Raw genomic sequence first — 18,378 nt, forward strand, 5'->3', positions numbered from 1 at the left:
AAATACTGCAAGAACTCTGCCATTTGATAGTTATCTGATCTCAACTGCACTAAGTCCTGGAGGCTGGCCTGTTCATTTTGAGGAAATATGACTACAGATTGTTATTATTATTATTGTTGAAATACTGTTGACCAAGAACTCAGGAAGGGAGGGCATGTTATTTGCTCTGCTGTTTTTCTGTGTATTCATACAGGTTCCTGTTTCTGTAACCTGTATTCGAATTAAGTTGTGAAGAATATTGCCATTCCTTTCAGAACAGCTTTTTGTTTTAGCCACTGTGCCTTCATAATTGAAGCTGTGTATCTGAGTTGTATTACAATTGTTTTTTTATATTAAGGGATTCCTCTTCCACCTGCTCTTTGAGGTTGGAATCTTAGACCGTGTTTTGGCAGAGCACAATATCTACAGAAAGTAAAAAGATGATGTCACTATGACAGTATTATTGATTTAGGAGTTAATTGAAGGCATTGCTTTCATAGACAACATAAAGTGATATCCAAGTCAAAAATTTAATGTCCCATATCATTAAACAAAAATGTTTTCAGCCCAATGAGACCAGCTGTTCCTGCGCATCCAGCTGCTCCCCACCCTGACTTGCATATTTTATATATCCCAGAAGGCATTTAAAATCTGCAGCATCACTGTTGAGATTATTGCACTATTGACTTAAAAACCGCAACAACTGTTGTGAGGGAGTTAAGCAGAAAATTTACCATAGGTGGGTTATTGTTGCAAGAAAAGAGACTACTGCTCTCCTTTACTAATAATCTGATATACACTTTCTTTTATTTTTGGTAAGCAAAATATCTTTAATTTTTTTCCCCACTCAGATAAGATCTTTGCATAGCTTCCATCTGTAACTGGCCTTGCCAAAGCAACTGAAACATGGAGGAATTAATACTGAACATACAGTCTTTCCAACATAACTGGAAACTCAGGCAGAGTCACAAATACAAGTTATTGGAGTAAGAATGAGAAAAGAATAATGCTACTTACAGCTGTAGAGGAAATACTTGCACATATTTCAGCTGGTATGTACCTACTAGCAAGTTCAATACACTCTGTTTACATATGTTAACCTATCACTTTTTCCTGTGCAAAGTAATAAAAATATTACTTTATTATTGTATCAGATAACATCTATTACTATACTCCTTTAAAATTTTATTCACAATGTGAGCCGAATTGGGACTTGGTTGTTGCAGACTTTGAAAAAGAGAAAGGAGAAGGGATATTCCCCAGAGTAGCAGTTTTGATATGCAACCTCTTACTTGTGGGGTGGAAATGTAAACTTTCTTAAATGTCTGGTCAGCCATGCTAGATAAAGCAGAAGAAAAACATATGGAAATATGCACTACCCCAACTTACTTTCCTTTACACATTTGAAATCTGTGTGCATGACAAGAAGAAATAGGAATCCTGTTTTTCTGCTGAACCTGATCCTGAAAATGCATATAGACAAGGAAACGTGAAATGATCAGATCTGAGTCCCAATGCAAGAAAAGATATTCAGTGGTGGTAAGCGTCTCACACATTCATCAATGAATGTAGCACTGCCCTACTGGTGCAAATAGACTCAAACAAGATTTAAAAAAGAATGAGTTTTTTTAATGAGGTGTTCCAAAACAATATAGATTTCCTCAAGCACAGTAGATGTTATTTCACCCATAAGAAAAAAGGTGTAGGGAACATCAAAGGACATACGAAAGTATCATGCAGCAACAACAGTAGTTGTATCAATATTCTTGCTGAAGATTTATATATATATACATATATATATAGATGTGTATATATATATATATATACATGTGTGTGTGTGTGTATATATATTTACCTAGGAGACTTCTTTCATTTCCCATACTCTAGAAATGTTCATGGAATAATCAATATAGTTTAAACTTTGTCCTCTGCAAATATACTATCTGCTTTCAAAGATTCACACTAATCCACGTTGTGAAGCAAAGGGCAAGGCTTAGTCTTGGAGTGCCACCCTGATTAATGTCTTGATTGGCTTTTCTTCTTCTTAGTCAAGGGGAGTGGTAAACTTTGCATTGAACATTGGATTATCATAAAAATGTTGTATGTATTTAATATTTGTAAGAGTGATTACAGAGTTGGCTAGCAGCCCTGAGGAGACAGGCCTCCAGAGCTACACCCAAGTAGTTGTACTTTAGACCTGAGAGGGCAAAGTTTAACAAGAATAAATACCTGTACTGCTGAACAGTGGAAAGGTATTTTCAGAGATTTCCTTTAATATGAATAAATATGGCATGACTTCAAAGTGTTTGAAGACTGTGTTTCTACAGTCTCAACCAGAATGTGCATCAGCCTCTTTCATTATCTCTTCACTTTCTTGTTTGATTTTTTTGTTGTTGTTTAGCACATTTTTAGAAAATACAGTGATGTGCAGAAAGTGAATGCAGCTGTAAATTCTGTAAAACAGAATTCACACTCAGAACCATAGCTTTTAGCATTGCGACCCTTGAATACAGGGCATCTATGGCCAATAAATGTCACCTGTGACCTGATGGTTCATAGAATCACAGAATCATAGAATATCCCGAGTTGGAAGGGACCCAGAAGGATCATCGAGTCCAACTCGATGGTTCATACTCTACTTCTTCTTCTACAGAGATAAACCCATACAGAGGTGGGGAGTGAGAGGATGTGTCCTGGTTAGTTTCAGGCAAGATAATGGTATCAAATAGCATTATACATTTAAAAACATTCTCAATTCTAACATCAGGCATCAATACTACTGTGGCATTCACAATTACATACATCATATGCTGTATCGCCCTGTATGTGTGACCTGCTGTAGGTGAGCTTGATGTATCCCTGTCTTCTTGCATTCAGCTGACTCTGACTGAAAAGGTACTACCGACATGGCCACATACCCTGGCAGCATTTCTTTCTTTCCCAGCAAAAAGTTAGTAAACGTAGTGGGCTCAGTCTGGGGCTCTAAGAAGGCGAAATTGAAGGTGGGACTGTACTAAGGTGGGAAGTTTTTCTTGTGGGCCAAAATCTCTTAGGTCCAGATGGTTCCTACAGAGTTAGCAAGGAAATGGGATAATAGTAAGTGGACAAGAATATACTGCCCCTCCTTACACAAAACCCGCAGTATTTCTCTTTTCAAACTGTAATCGGAGCGTCCTGTTACTTTAAGCCTGTTGGTTTTTTTGTATCCATCTCTTGCAAAAGATTCAACATTATTGCCACCAGAAGATGTATTCCTTTTTTGTATATTCTGGATCAGCAATGGACCATGAAGGCAACAACCCAGTAGCCAACAACTGACTTCCACTGAATCCACTAGGCTACAGCTGAATTCTTATGTAAAATTTAACCGGAGTCTAAACTGAAGTTGAATCCTAACTTCTGGCCTTCCAAACTAGAGACTGATGAATAAACAAGAAAGGAAAGATGCAATTCAGAAAATATTTTATTGAGTACAATACCATTTCATTTTAGGCTTTCATCAAAGGTCTACTTTATAAAACAACACCAACAACCTCTCTGAGGTTGAATACAGCTTGGGCAGGTGCACAAGGAGCAGGAGAGGGGCAGCATCTTCAAATTTTCATGCAAGCAGCGTAATACAGGATAATTGCATCCAGACAGTACCTTGTCACAGTGCCCAAGTTTGCACCATCTCACCAGGAAAATTTAATGCATCTACATTTAAATTTTATAAAGGATTGTAATAATCAGTAGCAAGTTCAAATATACAGGGTGTTGCCACTGAATGTTCAATGGATATACTCTAGATCATAACAGGAGAATTAGGAGCTCATAAAGAAAGTATTGTAGTAAGCACTGTGTGGAAACAAGATTAACTCTAATTCTGGAGAATGGTGGCTAACAGGACAGCAGAACTAGTGTAGATAAGGAGAGCTGTAATTTTACAAACGTACTAACATCTAACTTCTATTTTTAGCAGATGGAAGACCATAAAAGTTCCTGGGACTGGGGTTAATTCCATGACACACAGGCTGGAATGAGGACTTGGCTTCATGTTTCCTGGAGGGAGACTAATTGAACAGTAGTCCATGAGCACTTTCCAGTTGCATGAAGCAGCTGCTCATCTCATAGAAAATAGCCTTCACTAGGGTACAAGTGTGTTAATATTTATAAGAATGAAGCTGCTGCTTGCTAGAACATAGACCAGCTAATTTTTTTCTGGTGTAAGCGTTGATTTTCAGTGATAGGAAATCATAAGCGTGCTATAAAATTCAGGAACAGTCATAAGCAACCATTAAAATTTCCCCATATTGCTTAAATTCTTCTCTCAAACCTCTTTCTTTCATTATGAGGTATACGTACATTCATCGACTGTAGAAAATTTTCAGGTTGACTATTTTTCTGCACTTAATTCTGTGTTTTTATGAGCTGGTCTCCACAGAATCTTTAAAAAACTGCAATTAAACTAGCATGGTACTGCCAAAGAATTTGAGGAGCAACTGTTATAGCATTAACTATAAAAGTAAGTACAGCTGTTAGCATGTTTTATGATACAGAGCCTTCCATCATCCTTTGGCTGTGCATGTCCCAACATGTGCAAGAAGTACCACTTTATCCGGAAATATTTTTATAAAGCAGGATGGAACAATTTTCAAATTACAATATTTTCAGATAAGAAAAGAAATTAGACCACATTTTAAAGCAAGAAAAATGGAAATGTAAAGCTAAGCATATTCATTAGTAATTAGAGGAGAAAGTCCAGAATAGTCCAGAAAGACTGAAGTATTCAAATAATTCTGAAGGGTTTTGTTGAAATGAACTTCTTATTTATTAAAAAGACAACACATTCTCGAGAGCATCTTCTGTAGTGAAATAATTTAGTTTCTTCATATAGACACATCATACACAATGTTAACAACCATGAAAAACAATACAAAATGCTTTCAAATTTAACAAGTAGAAAAATATAACTAGTATATATGGCAATTGTGAATCTAATACTGTACAGAAGTATTTACGTATTTTTACAAATAAATTATAGCGTAAATGCCCTTTTAAAAATTTCTAGATGTACACTGGAACATAGGTTCTGAAGCTCACCACTAACTTGCAACAAATGAGTGCCAGTCAAATGTTCTGTCGACGAGCTCAAAAAATTTTTTGTTGGGTTCATGGAAATACTCATGCAGTTTCTCAAGTAACCAGGTATCTACTTGTGGGTGTGCTCGTCCTTTTGACTCATGTAAACAACGCTCCCTCCCACTGTCCCTTAGGCAGTAGAAGCCTTTAGTTTTATTGAAATAAAAGTTTGAAGCATTTATCTGTGGTGATAATTTCAAAAATCTCTCTACCTTCTCTATTTCTGGAAAGGGATCTTTGATTAGCTTATCCCCATCTACAATGTGGATATGGTCAAGGGGAAAATACTTCAACCAGTTTTGCATGTGAATGTAGTACAAGCTTCTGTTTATTGCCTTGTAGTCCACATTGAGTTCACCATCTTTAATCAGGAATTGTTCAATGGATGGATACGGCTTGTGCTTCTGCATGTGGTTATAGAACACTTGGGTGTAATCTGATAGTACTCTCTCACTTGGGTCTCTTAAAATAAGGAGTAGTCTCATAGATTGGTTCATGTTATAAACTCTTTCAGGCACTTTAGGTGATGTGAAATACGCTGGAGTTTTTTCCACTGTGATCTGATGCGGATAAGAGAACGGCATTTGATTAACATACCACTGCAATCCATTTCTGTAATGATCTTCCCAGTCAAAGAAGTGAACTTCACTTTCTGCTGCTGCAATATCTGGATGAAGACTCAACATCTCTAACAAAGCTCTTGTTCCACCTTTTCTCACTCCAATAATGATAGTCTGTGGCAGCTGCCGGCATGTTCCATTAGAATGAATGTTTTCCTTGAAGTCATTTTTTTGAGATGTTTTCTTTAAAAGCTCTCTCTGAACAGACTGAGCAGAAGTCTCAGCCTTTGAATTGATAGCCGGTCTGGAAGGCACTATCTGAGGTTGAACAATAAGCAACACAGCTCCCAGCAGAAAAGCTGCCATGACAGAAGTTCTTAGTCTGGTTTCACTCAAGCAGGTAATGGGGCATGGAGTGATTTCCACCGAGAACAACCTTTAAAATTTGTTTTTGTTTTGCTGAGTGGATGCGTATTTCTCAAACGGAAACTTTGCTGAGAGAAAAAAAGAAGAGAGGCACATTATTTTATACTCTGATATATCACTACTAAAGCCACACTGCAAGTATCTTTTGATTTTCACAACTGAACAAACGTCTTTAGCTTTCCCAATTCTAGGCTCATAAATCATTGGATAGAATTAAATTCTTTAAAGACAGGCACATAAAATAATGCCACAAGAAAATGATTTCCAGTCACTAGGAGACATGAACATTCTGAATCTTTTGTTTTTTCCACCCAAGATTCATTCTGAGGTAACTTTTTTATTTTTTTTAAAATCTGATTTCAGTGGAATTGAACCACTACTGCAAGAGATTTTTTTTTTTTCTTTTTGGTACTTGTTTTTAAATCTGCAAGAATAGGTCTATTTTAGAAACAAAACCTAAAAAGAAAAAGGTATAGGCTTGAACAAGATAGCTTCCTTAAAGATGGTCTTGTAGTCTCCTAAGGGATCACGTGATGGCAATCTTAAAGTAAAGCCTCCTGGGGAATAAAGGCTAACACTATATGAAGAGAACTTTCTACAAAAATGTGACCTTCCCATAGAAGTTAAGAAGAGCTCTGGGTGAGTAGTAGACCAAGGAAAAGGCGAATTTTTGTATAACTTTTAAATGAAGTACTCGTTTGCTGTGCTTAGGGTCTCTGAGGAAAGTCAGGTGCTATGTACTCTGCTGCTGCTATAGTACTGCAGACTACAGTAGGACTGCATCAACAAAATGCAAAAAGAGCTGTGGTCCCAGTCCAAGTACTCAGGAAAGAAGATACACAATGGATATTGTTGAAGATCACTTCCAGAGGCTGGCAGCAAGCTGCTGTGATGTAAACATCTTTACTCTTTATTTATCAAAAGGCTACTAAATACTACAACTAAAAAGATCTTCAAAAGCCACCTGGACATGGGCCTGGGCAACCTGCTCTAGGTATCCCTGCTTGAGCAGGTGTGTTGGACCAGACGACCTCCATGGATACCTTCCAGCCTTAACCATTCTGTGATTCTGTAAATTCAAGGTAAAGGTCAGGTTTCTTAACACAGTGTTCGAAATGAAATGGTAATGGCTTCATATATAGCAAACCTGTTAGATTGTCACGTTATGAGCTAGCTGTGTATACAAACTCCATAAATTTGGAGGCTTTCTGAAGTCCTGTAAGCTCAGCAGAGGCTGGTGTAAGCATGATTGTGGTATTGTCTAACTCCATGTAGAAGTAGAAGCCATAATGGCAGAGCATCTGACTGCTTTGCCTTACCAGGTTACTGTAATTATAAATTTAAGCTCAGAACAATGCGTACTGTAGTAACTACCAAGGGCTGAAGTATGAGATTACATACGAACAACCTGAGGAAATGCAAGGGCTAGGTTTTGGAAATTCTCCAGAGAATCTGAAAAGATACTAATGACTTTTCCACAATAAGCTAAGTCCCTGTGTGACAAGGACTAATGATGTGTTTCCAAGTGATGTAGAAAGTTGTTTGATAGCTTTGCGTTTACAGAGGTCATGACTTCATCCTGAATGAAGCAGGCTTGCTTCCTGATATTTGCTACTGATTATTACTTTTCTGCTTTCCCTTTTCTAATCACTTTTAAATGGCTGCAAGGCAGTGGTATTGTTAGGAAGCAGAAATTAAGGCTGGGAGGAGAGGGAAGCAAAGGGCCATGATATGCCTATGATACACCTGAAATCAAGAAGCGTGTGCTTCTCCAGGTGCCTGCAGGCTTTGAGTTCATGACCATGCTCTGTCCTGGACACAAAGTTGTGCCCTAGGCTGTTCTGTGATGTCTGATATGAGAAAACTTTGCAAAGGAATTTGTTCTCCCATTTTTGGTCACTGCTAAGAGTTTTATCTGGTTGGAAGAGCTACATTTTGGCTGTCATTAATTTTCTATTATTTCCCTGTCTTCACCATTCTCAACTAAATCTACTTCAGTTTCAAGAAGAAAATCTCACTAATGGTGTTGTGGAGGGGTGGACTGGGTGACAGACAATTAAGAATAGGTACATTTTTGCTTTGTGCTGGATGTCCGCATTGAGCCATGCTGCCACCATATTTTAGAAGCAATGTGAGCAAGTGGTTTAATTAGATCAGTGAATGATGGGCAGCTCAGTACATAAAAGCAACAAAACATCAACTCTTCCTGAATTTTAAGGTCACAGATTAAAGGAATAGCCACTTACTGCAGAGTATATTTTAAGAGTTACAAGCTCCATAAATAGTAAGCCTGAGTCGTTGTCCTAACACCTTAATGGAAAAGCATAATAGGATTTCAGTGAGGAACAGGTTGAATTGATGTTGAAAGGAGTTAAGTAAAAGCCTAATAGTAAGAACCCCTTATTTCTTATTTCTTAGCAGTCAGATTGAAATATACTATACTAGTAGCCAAGTTGCATACTAGGCAGTCTTCCTCTGGAAACATTAACTTAGAGCTACTAGTCTCAGATATTAATGACAACACACTGCTGGGAACACTTTTTTTTATTATTATTTTTAATTTTATGAGCTATATATACCAATTCATTGGGATTTTTTGTTTTTAAATTCATAGTTTGCATAGTACTCAGCTGCCAACTTTTTTTATTCAAGCCTTCCCATGGCGGAGTACAGCATGGGAACGTTTGAGAGAAATAAGACCAAAGGTTTCTTCTAACTGTAGCTCTACTCTTATTTTGGCTGGCATCACTCTTCAAAATCAGACTTGCAGGATATTACAGGTGTGATACCAAGGGACTGATGTCGGGTAGTCTTCTTAACTGAAGTACTTTTGGGGGGGAAATATTATTTTCTAAGTAAACAAAACAACTGTCTTCAGTTGCAGTGTGAGCCCTCAGAATTACATGGAAGTACCCTCTAATTCAGACATACAGAATTTGATTTTTTTCCTCCTCCCCAACTATTTGTTCAGGTGCGTATCATGCATGCATCAGGATCTGTAGCATTTACTGTCTTTATGCACACCCAATGAACCATGTCAGTAATTATGCCATTCAAAGTACCTCCGTGCTATTGTTGCTTTACTTGCTAGCAATAAAGCTTTGTTTGTCATCTCTTTCTGTTCCTCTCATTTCTTTCAGACTGTGTAGGTCTGATACCTGGACCAATTATTGTGTTGTGTTAGACTAATGCAACACAATGGACATGAGTGTTCCTCTAAATTCAGCACAAAACATGTGTTGTGTAGGCAAAGTGGTGTCCAGGAATAAAACTGCTTATGAATTGGTTGCTGTTCAGCTTTCTTCTCTTCTGCCCTCTTTAATGCTTTATGCAGATCTACAATTTGGTGGCTGGAATTACAGCAGTTTATATAAAATGATGCAAATGTGTATTCCAAAGCTTTATAATTTGTAGGTCTGAAAAACTGTTTCAACAATAATAAGCATGCATTGAAGATTTGATAGCAGCCACTCTGCCAAATTACTTTTCTGCTTTAAGAATTCTCCTAACTGCCTCCACGAGTCATGCAGAGCATACATGACTGCACTCAGTGACTTTGTATTCCAGATTAATACAGAAATTTAACTGACAGTCATTACTATTGTATTTGCTACAAGTAAACGAACAAGTTGGTAAAAGAAGCACAGTTTATGCTAAATGGCGCTTTGATGATTACACCAAGACTATTCAAAAAGTCTGATTGCTTTTTCTTAATCTTTTCTTCAGCTTTCTCCAATTAATTAGCTAAATGTGACATACTGTTTATTCAAGATTCAGTGTGGACATTGCCAATCAAATCAGCTTTCATTAAGGTTATAACCACTCCAAAACTAATAGTAATTTAGAAATAAATGGAACCTTTTCTCACTAAATGCAGTATGAGGGGTACAGCTGTCATATTTCAGTGACTTTTAAGTATATCACAGTGCTCTTTGAAAGATGTGTTGCTATTTTATCGCTTTTGACCATCTCTCAACACACACACACCACACACACGCACAGCTGCTCCCAGGACACAGACTACAAAAATGACTATATCCTTACCATTCACATGCAGGTGTCTTCATCTTCACTAAACAAAAGCTGTACCTTTTTATGGTCCTCCAGGGAGTGAGGAAGACCCCAATAAGTTTCAGGTAATCTCACTTTCTCTCATTGCAGAGCTGAAGCCCTTCGCTGGGGGGATCTTTGCACAGACATCTAAGAAAACCCAGTCTGGCCCAATCGAGAACTACAGGTCAGTTGCTAAGATTTGTCTCTAGAGGGAGATCAGAGCTGAAAACTGGAGGGAGAAATTTTGCTCTTCACAGAATGATGGCACTGTAGACATGACAGAACCTCAGTACAGTTTGTGGGGTTTATTTTCCTTTACTCTAGAAGTGCACGTTTGGGCACTCAATAGTCAGATTAACATTACCAGTTAGAAGTAGTCAGATTGACATTTCTGGTTAAAAGTAGCTGTGAGGTACAACTCACAGATCTACTACACTGGCTTCTTATAACAGGAAAAAGAAATCCAAAATCAAGTTAACCAACCCTACAAACAACCTTCTACACTGATGAAGAGTCAGTGAACTGAACATTTGTATTCAGGGTCACATTTGAAAAAAATCTGAACTAGATTAACTGAACTTGAAATTTGTCAAGTCATTGATACGAACAGTATATATTCCTACCCTCCCAGGATAGATGGTGTCTGCCATAATATATATTCTTCAGTTGTTTATATGAGCTCTTTCAAGTGACATTTTGTCTCCAGTTAGCATAAAACACACGGCAATCACAGCTTAGTCAAGAGCTTTTCCTGAATTGAAAAGGCGCAATTTTATTTTTTTCCCCCCGTCTGATCTAGTTTATAAACCAGCAAAATGCAGAACATATTTCCAAGGAAAAAAAATATTTTTAACTATTAAACTCCCTCATAATGTCCTCTTCATGAAGAAATGCTTCCCACACTTACTCCACACTGTTGTCAAATCACATTTTAAGAAAGTTTTAAGAAACATCTGCCAATGAAATGTTTAAACTTAGTTTCTATTAATTAACAATATGCAATTGCCTACTTTAGTGTTATAGAGAAAATTATAACAAGTCAAATAGCACTGTATACTACTGAAGCCATAGATCTCTAGGTGCATAAACTATTGATCTCATTATATATTAAAAAGCCATCTGTGCATTAAGAGGGGAGGTGAAAAGATAAGAAATTGTATTAATCTGTATTAAAGTGCCTAAACAATACTGCCTAGCTACTTAAACTACATTTCATAAATTATATTAAAAAATACTGCATAACCAGAAGAGATAAAACCGTGGATTTAACTTTTATAGTCAGCATGTTATGCAATCTAATCATAATTTCAGTGTGGTTATGATGATATATCGTCTACGGGCTTTAAGACTTCAGAAATATTCCTTAAAAAGCCTCTAAATTTTGGTTAGGAGAACTTAGCAAGCTGAGAAAGGTTGACTTGGTAGTAAGTATTTTTGGCTGAGATCTGCTATATTTCTGCACCTGCTGTGATAAATAGAGTTTATACAAATTAGCTAGGTCACTGGTTCGTGCCTTCTAAAGGAGGAGTTCAGCTCCAGTGTGAGCAATAGAGTAGCAAATTTATAATAGACTGTAGTTATATATAACATGCACTTTTTTTTTTAAAAAAAAAAAAGGTCAGAAGGGACCACTGCAATGTTTCATGCCAGGAAATCATAGACATTTTTAGAAGAGAGAATACCCTACATTTCAGAGAGCCTCATGCAGGTAAAAGGAAAATGGGACATTACAGCAGAATAAAAATAAACCTGAGAAGCTCAGGATGCACAGATATTTTTTGTACTGAATGCTCGTATGGAATCCCCTTACCACCTTCTTCTAGCCCTTCTTCTAGCAATTGCCTAATATCTTGCAGGACTCAAATGTTGTCCTTCATAAAGGGAACGGGAAGTACACTGTATCAGTGCCTTCTCTGTACCCTCATAAACCCAAACATTAAATTCAAAATCTTGAAGTTTTCCCACTTCCCAAGGAAAATGGGTCACAATCTAACTGGGAAGCAGAGATCTATTGCACAGTTAATAAAGTTGATTTCTAATTCATTGAAACCTTCCCTAGGAAATCAACCTGCATGAAAGTATAGCTCTGTCTTATCTTGTTCCCTTCCATACAAAGGCTTACCTGAACTGAATGGACTGAAAAAAGGAACACAGCATATTCAACAATCCCAGTTTCATTACCCCTGCCAAGCAACTTCTTACCACTCTCTGTCAATGTGGGCCCTATCTCAAATGCAGCAAGTCATTGAAACCAACAATAAAAACTAAAAGAATGAACAAATAAGTAAACCTCTAAGTAACCTTAGAGATCATACTCCAAGCTGATTTATGTCTGACACCCTCCTGCTACTTGACTTTAGATTAATACTGGAGCAGAGTACTGGTGAGGTCGCCACTGCATTAGACTTAACTAAACCAATCCATTTACTGAGTGAAGCACTGTTTGGTGACCTGGAGGGAACCCTGATACTCTGGAGTAAGAAGTGAGGTGACCCAGAAGGATCTTCCATTTTGGGCTGCCCGGGGATATTCTCAGTTTTCTTGCTCTCTTTAATTACCAAAATTTTTCAGGGAAATGCATCAATCTGGGGCTTTGGTAGCTTCTTGGCACTGGGCAGCATTTCTGGAAGAGGGAGGGAGAGACCCCCTCATAAGACTAAAAAGCATTTCTGTCTTCCTCTCTGTATTTACACACGCATGTATTCTTACGCATTGGAAAACTGTTTTTCATTTACTCTGCTTTTCAGTAAAGTCTGTGTAATCACATGGTTAATTTGGAATAACCAAGGTAGTATCCTCAAAAGGAGGGGACATGGCTCAGAGACTGGCAATCCGAGGGTCAGGATTTGCTCTTCTCAATTATTGCCTTTCCACTGCAGCAGCTGGCTTTGCTTCACATGTGTAATCTGCTGCCGACCGGAGACGTAATATCAAAAACCTCTGCATTTTCCAAAAAAACAGGGAGGAAAAAAGAAAGGTGGGTGCGGACAGGGTGGATAGGAAAGAGCTAACTGAAGCTGATGTTAGTAGCTGCACTCTTAAAAGGTGCCCTTTTCTGAGCAATGTGGGAAATACACTTGTTCAAGACTGCAAGAAATGCTGGCAAATAAAATATAGTAATAATTTATAATTTGCATATTAAGTTTGAAAGGCCATTTTAGCAAGACAATTTATGGGTTGAGGTTCCTCTTGCCACATAACACTGCAGAGGCTTGCAGTGGGAGTGGGCAATGAACGGCTCTCCTGTGCCAGAACGATGGTCCCTGCATGCACCCCATCCCCATGCCATTTAAGCCTGGTATTTATGAGACTTCCCAGATATTTAATAATTTTTTTGCTTCCCCAGTGTCCAAAAAGGAAGTCTAGGAACAGGGAAAGCCTTGAACTCAAAAGCCTTGAACTCATTGCACTAACAGAGAGGAAGGAGTCATACACTTTAATTCCTAGTCAGCTGAGGTGATTGAATTGCCTGTACCTAGCTGGGTGCCCTTCCCTAATCTTCTGTATGACTAAAAGGCAAGACCAAACCAAGACAATGCCCAGCCAGCACTCCTCCAGCTGGGAACTACCACCCCTGCCTCATGGCATCCTTTTACCCCCCATAGACTTGAACCTCTCACACACAGCCTTAACCCTGAAAAACACACAGAGAACTACAGTGCCCCCGTGCCTGTCCTGTGCTAGTCCAGGCAGCTTGCCTATTCCAGGCAAAACAAGGGTGAGCTCGAGTTCACGTCTGTGCCCTCCAGCCTTGCACAGCTTGACAGGCTGCAGCCGAGCACGCTGCACCTGGCCAGCTTCGGCACTCAGCATGGGAGCAGATCAAAGATGCTCGGGGGAGCTTTTGCAAGTTGCTCTGCTGTCAGGTAGGAGCCCTGCGCTCCGCCACGCCGTTTCCACACCCTGCCATTCTGGCTTTGCATGCCCTTGTCATTTAGCTACAAGAAAAACAAGGCGGTAAGGAAAGAGAGTGCCTAGGGGCCAAATCTGGATGGATCTGCAATTCAGGTCCTGCTGACCGCTTCCCCCACTTTCTCCCCATTCTTTTTTTTTTTTTTTTTCCTCCTTCCCACAACAAGCGAAACCTGCCGGTTCCTGACTCAGTGAGCAAGTGCAAGCACCGCGGTGCTGCAAGCGGGGCAGGTTTCTCCGCGCCGCTCCCCGGGAGCAGGTGCCGCGGGCAGCTCAGCCCCGGCAGCGGCCAACCCCCGGGTTGCCAGCGACCGGACACCCCCCGGGGGGCACCGCTCCTCAATTCCCCCATCACCCCAATACCGCCGCCCCAATCTCCCCTCCCCGTTCCCCGGGGCAGCTCCGGCCGCTCTCTGCGGGACCCCCTCCAGCGCATCACTCACCGCGGGGGCGCGGAGCCGTGGGGCAGAGCCCTCCGCGCCGTGCCATGGGCGCCCGTGGGTGCCGGTACCGGCGGAGGAGACGGTGGCGGAGCCGTGGGAAGCGCTCCCGGTGCCGGCGGGGCGGGCGGTGTAACGAGCGCCCGCTGCCGCCCGCTCCGCTCCGCTCCTCCTGCGAGCAGCGCCCGGCGCCAGCCCGTTTGTACGGCCCCCGCTCCGCCCCGCCGCCGCGTCAGGCACGGCACCGCCCCCGGCCCCAAAACACGGCCCCGGCCCCAAACACGGCCCCGGTCCCGGTGCCGGCCCCCTCCCGGCTGCGCTCGCTCAGCCGCCGGGCGCCGCCGGTCCCCTCGGGGCCAGATCCGGCGCCCTGGTGGCGGGGTGCGGGGAGCAGGAGCAGCGCGGGGGGGGCCGGCTGTGTGCACGGATCGGCACCCAGCGCACTGCCGTGTGCGGGGATGGGCTCGGGGGATGCGGCACCGGGGGAGTACCTCGGCACGGAAAGCACCCCCCGGCTGCCTCCTTCTGTACCCATAAAAATAACACCCGTATATATATGGAATAATACCCCCCTGTCCGCTTTCGGTTTTACATACTTCGTGAGTACCTCCTGGATGTGTTTTCTGGGCTTCACAAGCTGGCTTCGATCTTATTTATTTATTTATTTATTTCCATTGAAATGCTTTTTGTGCAGCTAGAACGTAAAGCAGGATGGATGTCTCGAATGTAAGAAATGTGGCTTCCTAAGGGGAGTGGAAAAAAAGGCTTTCTGTGGATTTTAAAGTAATAGGGTTAATCCACTGAAATAGGTGTCTATTTGCCAAAACGTGGTACATATATATTTTTCAAGTCCATGTATGTTAGAAGTATCATTATCATACTACATCTCTATCCACTTATTCATCAGACAAACTCTCTTGAAATTTACTGGTAATAAAAAGCATATATATATATATATATATATATATATATATATGTTGGGGTAGCTCATTTCTCAGGGGGGAGCTTATTTCTCAGTTGATTTTGGTCAATTTAGCTCCCCACCCTCCTGAGGGGTTTCATGCAGGCTGACAGATCTGTCGGAAAGTGGTGGTCTCTTCCTAACGATGCTCAACTTGTACTGCTTGTACGCAGGGCTCAGGGCAGTTTGCCCAACGAGGTAACTTGCATAATAATGGCTCAGCACTCCCCTAACAGGCTTGGATGGCAGCCCAGAATCTCTCTGCAGCCGAGGGTCACTGTAAGATTCCCTGATTCACACTTTTTAAAAAACATTTTCTGTTCCAAACTCTTGCTCCTGTTCTGGAGTTTTACTACCACAGCTTTCCTTTGCAAAGAGTGGCCGCTTGTTCACCAGTGTGGCTGGAGAGCTGTTCCGCAATGGCACGTCATTTTATTGATTCAGGGTTTGGTGTTTAAAGTTCCGTCTGTGTTGGTGGAGCTGTTTGCACAGGCGTCGCAGGGCTGGGCTCACACTGCACGTGTGTGCCAGGCAGGAGGCTGGCATGAGCCGAACCTACGCATCTGAGAGGGTTCATACAGGCACGTCAGTTATTGGGTGAGGAAGGTTTAAATTGCCTCTCGTATTTCTGATTAAATTAGGCTAATGGCCCACTTTTTGCAGGATACCTTGACCGTTGGTGGTGACGTGTTTGCTGTTTGCGCACTCCTTGAGTTGTGGTCAGTGGAAATGTCAGGTTACACAAGCTTTTGGCACCAAAAAAACAGCTTAGTGCACTACTTCTATGTAAAAATTGCATCATGTGGATTTTCTTAAATCCTTTTCCTTCAGTCTTAGTGTGTAGTGGTATTGTAACAGGAGTCACAGCAATCAGTTACGGAACTCTGTTTTCTAGTTCTGGCTCTTACTGAGGAATGCAGAACAAAGGTGCTGTGTTTGTTTAAGTATCACCAGCAATTTCAAATGGATTAAAGGACGTAGGAGTGCGTGGGGAGCTGTTTTGTTTATAACTGTTTGTCTGCTTCAGCCCTGAATAAGCATACTTTTGTAGGGCCAAATTAATTAGTAAAATAAACAAGTGAAAATCTGAGGAATAAAAATCACTCAGTTCTGTGTGGTATCTCTAAACAGAATTTTGACAAATGTTTTCAGGAAATAAGTACAAGAAAAGTTAGGATACTGTAACTATGAATTTCTTTTATGCAATGTTTTTTGCATATTTAGCAGTTAAGATATTTCCTGTATTTCAGCTTCCTCAATCATTTCACTATAATTTCTTTAACAGCAATAGACATCTGTTAATACTGACTTTCTAATTTTTAATATGTAAAGAGAATATTTCACTACTGTGTTTACTATGAAAAAAAAACACACAAGCACCCACCACCAACACTGATAGTCTTTTTACTTGTATTTTAATATATTCCTTTATGTTTCAGTATAAACATGAGAGTCTGAGAGTCCAGTAGAGAAACAGTAGAGAAATTTCATTTGAGATTAACTTTGCTGATTAATTGTGCTATTTATGACATGATAGTGTGTTTTGGTCTTCTTGCAAGCAGGTGAAATCCAAAATGCTTAGGTACTGTTCAACTGCTTCAGCACATGATTTAGTCATAAAGGATCACTGTTTCTTCCATGTGATCTCTAGATCAGATGGTGTGATACCTATTTCATGTTTAATATCCAGTCTTGATATAGAAGAATCAAAAGGTAAAAAAATCACCATTTCTTTAGGTAGTTTGTTCCAATTGTGAACCATCTTCAGTATCAAAATAACAACAGAAAGTATCTTTACCTTTTAATCTGGCAGTATCTAACTGTAGCTCCAAGACATTGCTTTATATTATCACCTTCCTAGGTAGATTAAAGATATATTTTGCCCCAAAATGTACTTTCTTATTCCAATTAAGTACCTTCTCAATATTATTATTATAATTTTTTCTTTTTTTTTTCTTTTTTTTTTTTGGGGGGGGTGAGCAGGGGATAAGCTAAAGAAAATGATCTCTTACAGCATCTCACTGAAAGGTATTTTGTCTAGGCACAAGTAACTTCAGTTTAATTTTTTTTCTTCACTTTTCACAGATCTTCATGAGTGCAATACTGATCCTTAACATTCATATTGGAAACATTTTCACAGTGCTTTGATAAGGAACCCCAATTGCCAATATGGTTTCAAGATCTATCAGTTCACCAGCTGTTAAGCTATTTCAAGTGCCCTTGACATATAGTCCTTACTTTTTCAATTCAAATGTTCTGGTTACTAGATCTGATGCCTTATGAAAGTCTTGATCTGTTCTGACTGCATATTTCTCTTTATCAAGCAAATTTGTAATTTCCTCAAAGCAGACTTGTTTAACGTGATGGTGGCAGTGTCTCTTCAACTGTGGGAAAACTGGTAGAAGTAATACAGTAACTATACACGTGCTGTATTTTTATTCTGTTGATTGAATAATGACTAATCTAGAAAAAGGAAATGAGAATTCTTAAAGCCAAAAGAATAAGAAAGGAAATTAAAATTATAAGTGCAATGTTGCCAATATTCATTTACGCTTCCCTCGTTAGTCTGAAAAGGAGGATGTGAAAAATGGGGCCTCTGATAATACCGAAATTCCATTATATCCTGGATGACTGGCATGTGTCATACACTGTAAAGAAAGAGGTGTTCTGCCCATGCAATAAATGAAACTGGAGCCTGCTTGGAGAAAGCAATTCTGAGATACCAACTCATTCAAAGCCAGGGTCAGAAAATCTGGGGACAGGGCTGGAGACAGGAAGGCACCAGACTTCCCTGAGCAGATGTGGGATGCCTCTGCAGTGGTGAAGGAGGAGATGATGACTCACGGGAAGCAATGCAGCTTCCAGGAGGGGCTGCAGCGTGGATGGAGCTGGAGGTGTGCTTTGCAGCTGGCTTAACAGCTCTGGG

The 18,378-nt window shown here is 40.2% G+C and overlaps 2 protein-coding genes across 16 annotated transcripts in view; one reads left to right on the forward strand and one right to left on the reverse strand.

Moving 5' to 3' along the window:
- Window positions 1-3,424: 3,424 nt before the first annotated feature.
- HS3ST1 (heparan sulfate-glucosamine 3-sulfotransferase 1) lies at window positions 3,425-14,635 on the reverse strand. Of its 2 annotated transcripts, none has more exons than XM_068679922.1 (2): window positions 14,495-14,635; window positions 3,425-6,154 (listed from the first exon to the last, which is right to left on the reverse strand). In XM_068679922.1, exon 2 carries the CDS (start codon window positions 6,024-6,026, stop codon window positions 5,064-5,066), a length of 963 nt encoding a protein of 320 aa, XP_068536023.1. In that variant the 5' UTR covers window positions 6,027-6,154; window positions 14,495-14,635; the 3' UTR covers window positions 3,425-5,063. The 2 variants fall into 2 exon arrangements, with proteins under 2 accessions (XP_068536023.1, XP_068536024.1); XM_068679923.1 differs by lacking the exon at window positions 14,495-14,635 and adding an exon at window positions 10,131-14,416.
- The window catches only part of LOC137855609 (uncharacterized), a 126,976-nt gene continuing 123,136 nt past the window's right edge, over window positions 14,539-18,378 (forward strand). For 6 of the 14 annotated variants that reach the window (XR_011095836.1, XR_011095838.1, XR_011095827.1 and 3 more), the window contains exon 1: window positions 14,845-15,090. Coding sequence is in view for 2 of the 14 variants with exons in the window: in XM_068679925.1 (XP_068536026.1) it covers window positions 14,539-15,090 (552 nt within the window). In the remaining 12 variants the exon portion in view is untranslated. The other 8 variants (XR_011095828.1, XR_011095832.1, XR_011095835.1 and 5 more) reach the window with 5 other exon arrangements.

This window comes from Anas acuta, chromosome 4, assembly GCF_963932015.1.
Source record: "Anas acuta chromosome 4, bAnaAcu1.1, whole genome shotgun sequence".
Lineage (NCBI taxonomy): Eukaryota > Metazoa > Chordata > Aves > Anseriformes > Anatidae > Anas > Anas acuta.

Coding starts and splice junctions, on each gene's coding strand:
- HS3ST1 (XM_068679922.1), bottom strand. CDS start 6,026: ATGGCAGCTTTTCTGCTGGGAGCTGTGTTGCTTATTGTTCAACCTCAG.